The sequence below is a fragment of the Sinohyriopsis cumingii genome, chromosome 1 (genome assembly GCF_028554795.1).
Source record: "Sinohyriopsis cumingii isolate HCF-2022 chromosome 1, ASM2855479v2, whole genome shotgun sequence".
Classification (NCBI taxonomy): Eukaryota; Metazoa; Mollusca; class Bivalvia; order Unionida; family Unionidae; genus Sinohyriopsis; species Sinohyriopsis cumingii.
The window spans coordinates 25,304,008-25,314,283 of record NC_142961.1 but is presented as its reverse complement, the minus strand read 5'-3'; the positions used below and the strand labels follow the sequence as shown (position 1 = coordinate 25,314,283).

Genomic DNA, 10,276 nt, shown 5'->3' with positions numbered 1-10,276 from the left:
TAGATGATCTGAATGATGGAGAAACTGCCATTGCAAAACCCAACATCTCAAGTTTTCTTAACATATTCTAAGAAAGAGCTTGGCAATATTTTTTAACAGAATTATTATCCCTGATTAACACATTTTTTGTTTGAAGTGTCACGTTAGATTTAGTATAAATTCAGTGATGAAATATCCTGAGCATCTTTTTAACAATATTTTACATTTAACTAAAGTAACACTTTGTCTCGTATTGTTTTCAATTACCGATAACAAAAACCAATTCATACATTCATATGCAAATGGGCCTTAGTTTCTATATGTACAAGATATCTAGCTTTTACAAAATGTGGTATAAACTAAGTTTTAAAAAAAATAAACTGTTCTCAAGTATGTATTAAAAATGTTTAAATTCTTAAAAATATTACCATATTTAATCATTTATTACATACACTCCACTGTGAACAAAATGGACATGGATTTACCACCATATTCCTCCAGATCTGATGTTCACCTGATATTATGTGTAAATAAAAAGCACAGACCCTAATCAATCAGAATATCCTAGTCCAAGATCAGTTTCAAGCATTTAATGGAAATGATTGAGGACATTCTGACAGAGACAATTATTATGAATTGGACATTAAAAACATTAATAAAACCGGTACAGTCCAAGATTCCTGTAGAGGCCATCTAGAAGGCTTGACGTCTAGCCTTTAATAATAAATGGCCTTTAATTTATACTGCATGCTACACAAATAGGAGTTATATATTTGTTTAAATCTGAAGCATAAAACAAATTTAACACTATTTGCAGATTACGGCAAGAGCATAATAAAGTTACAATGATTTCCAAATATATTGGATTATTTGACTTCACTAGAGTCTGCACTATTTGTTGCTATGTTTTAGATACTCAGAAAGAAGAGTGCTGGGTGGAAAGAAAAAGTCTCGTTTGTTTTCAACCACTGTTTGCCTCGCCTTGCCATCATCATAGCCTGTATAAGAAGATAATTAGAAGTGTTGTAAACAGCAAAATCTAAACACTGCTGAAATGAAATTGCATTAGATAATAAAGTGATAATTCCTATCATATTTCAATAATCATAATGCTCCTTAAATTTATTGGGAGTTACACTGACAATTTTGTTATCTCCCTTGTCACAAGAAGCAATCTGAATCCTTACTTCAACCATGTACTGCATTAGAATTACCTATCTTTCTCAATGTTATGGAGTAACAGGCTCAAATTCAGATACAAACAGTGATATAGAAAGATGTTACCATTTTGTAAAGATAGGCAGCTACAATGTTACATATGTAACAGTAGTGGACTTTTAAGCCGGCTGCTAATTAGAACACTGCTGACATTGGAAGTATAGAGTTTGACACTGAATAACCTTCCAATTACCATAGAGTTTATTATCCAAAACATGTAACAGAAGCTTTGTGACCTCAGTAATTTAAATACAAAGATTATATAGTACATCCTGAACTCGATAAAAAAAACAAATTATCATTAGCTTTCACATTTTTACTTATCATTTTCTTCTTCTACCTCCTCTTTTTCTTTTAAATAAAACGTGTATTTTTTAAATAATTTGTTTCACAGTCATTATTTAGAACAGTATATAATTTACATTACATAATGTTCATTAAGAATAGTATACAATTTGCATCACAGTGTTCATTTAGAATAGTATACAATTTGCATCACAGTGTTCATTTAGAATAGTATACAATTTATATAATGTTCATTTAGAATAGTATACAATTTGCATCACAGTATTCATTTAGAATAGTATACAATTTACATTACCTAATGTTCATTTAGAATAGTATACAATTTGCATCACATAATGTTCATTTAGAATAGTATACAATTTGCATCACAGTGTTGATTTAGAATAGTATACAATTTGCATCACATAATGTTCATTTAGAATAGTATACAATTTGCATCACAGTGTTGATTTAGAATAGTATACAATTTGTATCACAGTGTTCATTTAGAATAGTATACAATTTGGATCACATAATGTTCATTTAGAATAGTATACAATTTGCATCACAGTGTTCATTTAGAATAGTATACAATTTGCATCACAGTGTTGATTTAGAATAGTATACAATTTGCATCACATAATGTTCATTTAGAATAGTATACAATTTGCATCACAGTGTTCATTTAGAATAGTATACAATTTGCATCACATAATGTTCATTTAGAATAGTATACAATTTGCATCACAGTGTTTTTTTTTTAGGCAATGTGAAACTTTCTTGATGAAGATGATGTAGGTACTTAACGGTGCTATTTTGTGAGTCAATGGAAACTGTATGTGATAATTCATGAGCCAAAACTTACTTTGAGATGAGAGATCCAGGTACTGACAAACACCATGAAGTATCATCCGCTCATAACTGCTGGACTGCTGGGAGATGTATAGATATGTGGGCCATTTTGTGAAAAAATTCACCACTTCTTCCTCCAATCCAGTGAGCATTCCCTGAAATACAAGAAAATACAACTGATTTTTTTTCTTGTAACAGTAACTATAAGAAAATGGCCTATGACACAACATAATTGTGCACACAACCATATATACATTTATGTAAGTGCCCCTAACAAGGAATACAATACACTAATTGAAATAGTATATTCAGCATCCACTCGACACTTTAAACTGACCTCATGTAGGCTGCAAAGAAATTATCAGGACTCTGCAAAAGAGTCTAAGGAACTGAATTCTGTACCAAAATATGCTCAAATCAGGAATAAAGTTTTTTCTTAAAATGTCAGACTTTCATATAAAATTATATGACTAATGAATCAAATGGAACCTGAACAAAGCATGACTATGAAAGCAACTGGAAAATGAACCAATCATGACTAATGAACCAACTGGCCAATGGAGGTGTTTTGGGATTTTTAACAGCTTTAACATAATGAAGGCACATCTGATGATTATGAACTAACTGGAAGTTAGTATGACTAATGAACCAACTACCTTCTGAACTAAGCATGACTAACGAACCAAATGGCTTCTGAACTAAGCATGACTAAGGAACCAAATGGCTTTCAAACTAAGCATGACTAATGAACCAAATGGCTTTCAAACTAAGCATGACTAATGAACCAAATGGCCTTCGAACTAAGCATGAGTAATGAACCAAATGGCTTCTGAACTAAGCATGACTAATGAACATACTGGCAACTGAACCAAATATTACTGAACTGGCTTTTGAACCACACTTAACTAATGAACCAAACTGCTTCTGAACTAAGTATGAATGATGAACCAACTATCAAGTAAAAACCAAACATGAACATTAAAATTGGTGCCAGACAGCCAAGAGAGTGACTGACAACCAATTTAGAGCATTCACACTGCTGAAAGCAAAAAACATCATTTGGAACATGTTAATGATAACTTTTTTTCCTAATATGAAATGCAATGTTTCATCTGAAAGGCTGCTAAAAATGAGTGAAGAGAACATAAACTTGTATTGATGCTTGTCAGATGTACTTTCCAATTTTAATGTTCTTTTTTTCAAGTGAATAAATAGTCCAATTCTTATATGAATCATCAAAATCAAAGACAGTCTTTAAACTTTCAAATCAATACGCTAACATTTGAAGGATTGTTTTATTAAGAAACAATACTTAGAAACTGTCATCTAATAAAAAAAAAGAAGCTGGATTCCTGCAAAACATATGTTCAAGATGGCCAGTAAATTATTTTACCGAGGCATACTAATGAAGATGATTAGTTTAACTTTTACGATTTTTGTGCCATTACTACTATTAAGGCACTGACCATTTTATTTTCTGGGAGAACATGGGTAAGTAGAAAACTGGGATTGAGCAAAAACTTCTTTAATAGGCATAGTAATTACCAGTGAATACATATAATTGCCAGTAGGCATAGTAATTACCAGAATACATATAAACTACCAACAGGCACAGTAATTACCAGTTAATACATACAACTATCAATAGGCACAGTAACTACCTGAGAATACATATAGCTACCTGTAGGCATAGTAATTACCAGAGAATACATTTAAATTACCAGCAGGCATAGTAATTACCAGAGAATACATATAAACTACCAGTAGGCATAATAGTTACCAGAGAATAAACATAACTACCTTTAGGCATTGTATTTACCAGAGAATACTAATAGCTACCAGCTGGCATAGTAGTTACCATACAATACATATAACTACCAGTAAGCATATTTATTACAAAAGAATACTTACAGCTACGAGTCAACATAGCAATTATCAAAAAAATATGTAAGCTACCAGTAACCATAGTAATTACCAAAGAATATAAACTATAAGCAGGCATAGAAGTTACCAGAGAATATATATAATTTATAAACTACCTGCAGGCATAGTAATTACCAAAGAATAAATATAGCTACCATTAAGATTATCAATTACCGGTGAATACAATGTCATACAACTACCAGTAAGCATAGTATGAAACATGTGCATAAATTGCTTATAAATGTCAACTTTAAAAGTCGGCAAGTGCAATAGTATATGTAAGCAACGTCTGATATTACTGTTCAATTTTATCAGACTGGAAGGGACCTGTTTTTGAAAGTAAAAACATGTCTCTAACTATCCCCTCCCACCATGACAAATTAACATCATTTTGCAACACTTGTATTCTAAGCTGAATCAAATAAATCCTTTTAGGAAGGTAATACAGAAAGTCTCCGACTGTTCAGATCTGGATTTCAGTCTTTCTCAACAGATCAAAACAGTTTGGTCAATTTAATTAGCTAAGAGAAAATTCAAACTTTTATAAATTAGGATAGGTCCGTCATTTGTCCAAAAATGGGGCTCGGAGGCTTGAATTCTGGACTGAAACAAAAAAAGATTTATGTCTCTAAAAACAGATAAAGACCAAATTTTTCTAAAGTCAGAGTTAAAAAATGTAGAAACATTACTTTAATGGCAAGAAAATCAAATCAAACCTAACCATGTATCTATATTAAAGTTTGCTTCTCATGAATCTGCTCATTTTATGACAAACAGCATATAACAATAACTTCTGCCTATATATCTGCCCTTGTAATCAAAGTTTAAGATAAATTATCATATTTGCTCTTCGTATGTTTCTATTTTATACTGAGGGAAGTGTCATATTTTTACTCGTGTTCTTATGGGTTTAGCACCATTTTTCAGCACATGATAGACTATACATGGTGGCCAGTATATTTGGCATTAGAAGAATCCATGAAGAACCCATGACCCATAGGAAGATACTGACAGGATTTCTCGCATACCCATATTGGCCAAGCCCAAGACTTGAATCCATTTGGACTGAGGAGAGATGTCAGTGATCTGTAAAGGCAAGCACCTTAGACCACTCAGCCACCCAGGGCCTCTCGTGTGGATTGTAATTAGATCTCTTGTTATTATTACTTTATTCTATCTTCACTGGAGCAATACTAACCTTGCACCCAGTTTAAATCAAACTTGCAAAGAAATTTACATTTCAATGCATAGCCATCTGTATACTGCAAGTACAGAAATAATACACTACCAGAGGGAGATGGCGTCTTCGGAGTACGACCCGGATGTTTTTGTCCAATCTCTGGAAACATTGTTCAGCACTGAAAGCTGGATGCTCTGAAATAATACAGGTCTCTTGTCACTAATATTACATTTTGCCTTTTTTTTTAATGTACAAGTTCTGACAGCTTCTACTGAACAAAGTGTTCACTGCATCAACAAACCTCTATTTTAAACTGAAATTCATACCTTACGCTGAGCAAAGTGCTCGCCTGCACGAAGAAATACCTGTTTTAAACTTGCAAAATCCATTCACTTTTTAAACTGAAACTGACAACTCAATGGAGGAAATATATTAAACTTAGTGGATGCAGATCCAGACCCTATTTGTCTCCCAAAAACCTGTCACCTGTAATTATCAGAGAAAACTGTATAATCAAAAATACATATATATTAATTAAATGGAAAAAACACCAAAAAATCAAAAATATTACGTATTCCCAAGATCTGCAATTTTCTCATGGGGCGTAAACAAATAAGAACTTACTAGCCCTTAGGTCTTCCACTTCCTCCCATGAATCATCAGCCTGATCTGACATGTGACTCATGACATTGTACTGCTTGCCAGAGTTCTTGGGATTTGCCTTACTAATTCTATCCAACATCCTGGTTTGCTCCTCCTCAGAACAATTCACAAAGTTATTCCATGCCTGAAAACATTTTGACATCTCAGTGTGTGACTGCTGTGGATGTTATTAAGTCACTTGTCAATAAACAGCATGAATTCTTACATTGGCTGATAAATTAGTAAGAAAGAGCTAGTGATAAGATCTATGTACTTTACAACAGTGGCAGGCTCCACTTTGAAAGCTAAAAGTAAATCTGTATGGTTCAAAATATTACTGTTTTCTGGAACATAATTTTTCAGGATGGCTGATTACTGATAATTTAAAATCTACTAATGCTGAAAATAATTACTTGGCTAAAATGCCTCACACAAATGAATAGTGAAATTACAGTTGAGAATCAAAACCAAAAGGTCTATAAAACTTGCCTTATAATATGGCTAAACTTCCAACCAGACACCTGTGGGACCAAAAATTTGATTTATTCAAGTTTCCAGTATAAAAAATTTCATTATTATTTGAACAGCCTTATGGGAATTATACTATGTGACCAGTCTGCTGAGGAAGTTGGGTTCAAGAGAACTGCTTGCAGAATGTTTTACTGGATTTGCACTTATCAACTGTTTCTTAATACATATGCCATATAAGAAACAAGGTCTGCGAAGAAAATACAATTGCCTGCCTTCATAATCACCTTGAAAAAGATTTATCAAACTGAACAAAAAAAATAATAAAATTAGTGTTTAATCTGGTCGCTAAAATCATGTTTATTTATATATATATTCATTAAAAAAGTACAAATTTGCACCAACAAAACTGATTCATTATTTTTATCCCTATCTGATATTCTGAATGAATGTTTTTTTCAAATAAACTCCCATGTGAATTTATACACATTGAGATATATCTTACTTCCATCTTTTCCTTTTCTGAGAAGAGTTCAGCAAACACCGACATGGACGGTTCATACACATCAAAGTCCAGTTCAATATCTTCCTTTTCAGCCAGGTTTAGGAGATGCTGTACTGAAATAATTGATACAAGATTTTACAGGTAAAATTCTCATTAAATACCTAAGTCTCGATATTCTACCACATAAGATGGACTCACACTCTTCCAATCACAGTTAACCTTGCCATTGGAAAAGAACTTAAACCAAGTTTAAATGAAATATAAAAAAATGCCTTTTTAAATTAAGTATTTAAATTTTATAATTTTATCTTTAGTACCAGCAATGATAAAATCTGCGCTGAATAAGCTGCAGAGATTTCTTAAACAATTTTATTCCTGAAGTAAAATTTGAGGATTCCTAAAGGAATGTATAGCTGTATTCATGAAACCTAGACTTTTCTAATAAACAAAATAAATCACTTCTTAAAAAGGATGATCTTTGAGCTTTAATTTTGTTTACTCCTTTTAACAATCTCTATCTCCTTCTGAACAATCCTATCATTTGTAGATTAAGCAAAAAATCTAATATCTAAATATTTGCGGGGGGAGGGGGGGCAGGGAAAAACTGTGTCATATTTTGAACCTGGTGCCTGGTTACGTCCTTGGACCACTAAACACTCAGATACTGCAATAAGGGACAGGCCAATTAATTTTAAAACAGGGTGTGGGAGTCCTGTGATTTTCTTGAGAAAGAGAATTCCAGCTATAAATAGCATGAATAAAAACTATTCTTGCTCTGCTTAGTAGAGAGAACAGACACTCGATATATCCATTAAATTAGTTGACAAAAATTATGAAAAAAAAATATAAAAAAATGACAAAACAACTCCTGCTTTGAAAGAAAATCCTAAGCCCCTCAGAATCAAATAGTTGTTCAATAAGTGCTTTTACCAACTCAGCTATTCATCCTTTGATAGTGCAACTTTACAGTCTTTTTCCATTGATTACTGGCAATTAAGAAAGTTATTCCAGCATAATATTTTTCCTCAAGCTATTTGGGGCTGGAAATTGTGTCCAAAAATTGTAACTTCCCAACCCCAAGATAAAACATTAGTCCTTTAGGCTGCCTCTGAATATGTGGTTACTATTTCTCCTAAGAGACATAATCCAGATTCTTAAAGCAGAATCTGTGAAATATGACACAAATAAGAAACACAAATTTTCGGCCATATTGGGTTGATATTTGTTTTTGTTTACATTCACTTTCTGAACTTTAGTGAGAGACAATATAAAATTGCATTATTAATTCTATCTTACAGTTTTCACATCTGCGAGCTTGTTTTGATCCTTTATTCCTTCCATCTTGTCCATGGTCAAAGTGATGGACATTTCTGTTACGTAGTCGATTCTTGCTTGATGTTTTCTTTTTCTTCTGAACAACCTTTGGTTCATCTTCACTGGTAGAGCCATCATCCTCTAGTAAATCTCTGAAAGGTCAAGATTTTGGGGACAAAAAAATAAACCATATGCAATGTTGTCAAACAGCTGTCAGCAAGATTTTGAGACTGCTGTTTAGTGTTCATTTCATACTGCTTTATGTTTATACTCTGCGATCTTGCCCGTGTACAAACAGCAGTAAGTTTATTGTAAAGGAAAATGTAATATCTAGCTTTCCCACAAGAAACCTAGAGTGTGCTGTCAAAATGCAGCATTTTTATTGTAAAGTTCTTGAAAGACTGATAAATTAATATTCAGCCCCACAATGAAGATTGTTTGCTTAACTATAGAAAACTTTTAACTTATGTACAAAGCATCCTGCATAAATAACAATAACATGTCCCTTGCTCACACTGTAATGCAATTATTTGACAAATAAAGCGTTTCTACCTGCACATTTCTCTTCTAACTTAATTTTCATTTAACACTTTCTCATTTACATATACTGTATACAATAATTACGTATATATTTTTGGATAAATTCAGTTATCTACATATGGTTTTAAGGTTTCAACAACGCTGTAAAGAAAACATGTAGTAAAAATATATAACGCAAATTCCTTAAAATATCATACAGTACCTTTAACTTTTATCTTATTTATATATTTGTAATGGGATATTCTATTTGGGTAAAGCTCAGATTTCGCATGGGTATGTTGTATAAAAATTTGTAAATCCCGTTACATATACGTGGCAATAACAAAAGGATTTGCACATTCGATGCACATTGGCCCCATTGTACTGTAGATCTAATACAACCGTGGACAATTTACTACATCTATTTTAAGATTTAGAAACATTCCTAACAAATTTATAACAAGACTGACTAAATATAATGGCTTTACTCCGATTAACCAAGCTATTTCCTCTGACATCTTCAATGTCACAACGTCCTATATACCTTCTTTTTCCACAAGCTATAACCATAGGAATCTGGTCTTTTATATATAACTGTAAGCTTCAGATACTCACTCGATGTCCATCACTATGTGTCCATGAATGAATAAGTTTCGACTGTCCCTTGGCACCCCCATTGTTTGGACGAAAAGAAAATGTAATATTTCGTTTCCTTATGAAATCTGTCAGATTTTGTCAACAGTCGTGTAAATTTGATATTTTGTGCTATTCGCAGAACTAACACATGATTTTGTTTGGAATTCCCAGAACACTGCACAATTTCAGGACCGTGGGCAAGTCATTTGCGTCAACATAAAGACCAAATGGAATAAGTTGACTTCAAAAAATAAAATTAAAGATTAAAATGCAAATTACCATCAGAAACATGAAGTAAATAAAACGAGGAATAAAAACAGCAGTAGATATCAAACTGGTTTTGTAGATGACACCGAACTGACGTAAGAAGTGAGACTTTACGAGAAGTGCTGACGACTAATTTCTTTAAACTGCGTTAGGGCTTAAATTTCCAGTTACTGTTTTTCACTAATTGTTTCAATCAATACCTTTCCTTCATTCCCAAACTGTCTCTAATATTTTTTGTCACAGTGAAGAAATTAAAGTTACAGTTGGCATGCAATTTTTTTCGTTAATCCAATTTAGGAGAATAAATGCAAAATTTCATTTTATCGTAGATCTTTTGTTTTGAGAAATAATATTGTTGATATATCATTAACAATAAGTTATCATCAAAATAATATATGTACGAGGTACTCATAAAATAAATGTAATTACTTTCCAATGAAATGCGTGACTTTTCAGGATTAAAAAAAAAAAATTAGCTTTAAAGTCCA

At 32.4% G+C, this 10,276-nt stretch overlaps 1 protein-coding gene across 1 annotated transcript; it reads right to left on the bottom strand.

Annotated features, from left to right (window-relative positions):
- Positions 1 to 554: 554 nt before the first annotated feature.
- On the bottom strand, positions 555 to 9,659 carry LOC149806568 (R3H domain-containing protein 4-like). The gene is made up of 7 exons (XM_089954765.1): positions 9,501 to 9,659; positions 8,349 to 8,518; positions 7,053 to 7,165; positions 6,062 to 6,224; positions 5,546 to 5,631; positions 2,348 to 2,489; positions 555 to 977 (listed from the first exon to the last, which is right to left on the bottom strand). The coding sequence occupies exons 1-7, from the start codon at positions 9,560 to 9,562 to the stop codon at positions 871 to 873; spliced, it is 843 nt and encodes a 280-aa protein (XP_089810891.1). The 5' UTR covers positions 9,563 to 9,659; the 3' UTR covers positions 555 to 870.
- Between the last annotated feature and the right edge of the window lie 617 nt (positions 9,660 to 10,276).

Coding starts and splice junctions, on each gene's coding strand:
- LOC149806568 (XM_089954765.1), bottom strand. CDS start 9,562: ATGGGGGTGCCAAGGGACAGTCGAAACTTATTCATTCATGGACACATA. Junction 8,519..9,500: donor CACATAGTGATGGACATCGA/GTGAGTATCTGA, acceptor TTGACCTTTCAG/AGATTTACTAGAGGATGATG. Junction 978..2,347: donor CCTGGATCTCTCATCTCAAA/GTAAGTTTTGGC, acceptor CTTCTTATACAG/GCTATGATGATGGCAAGGCG.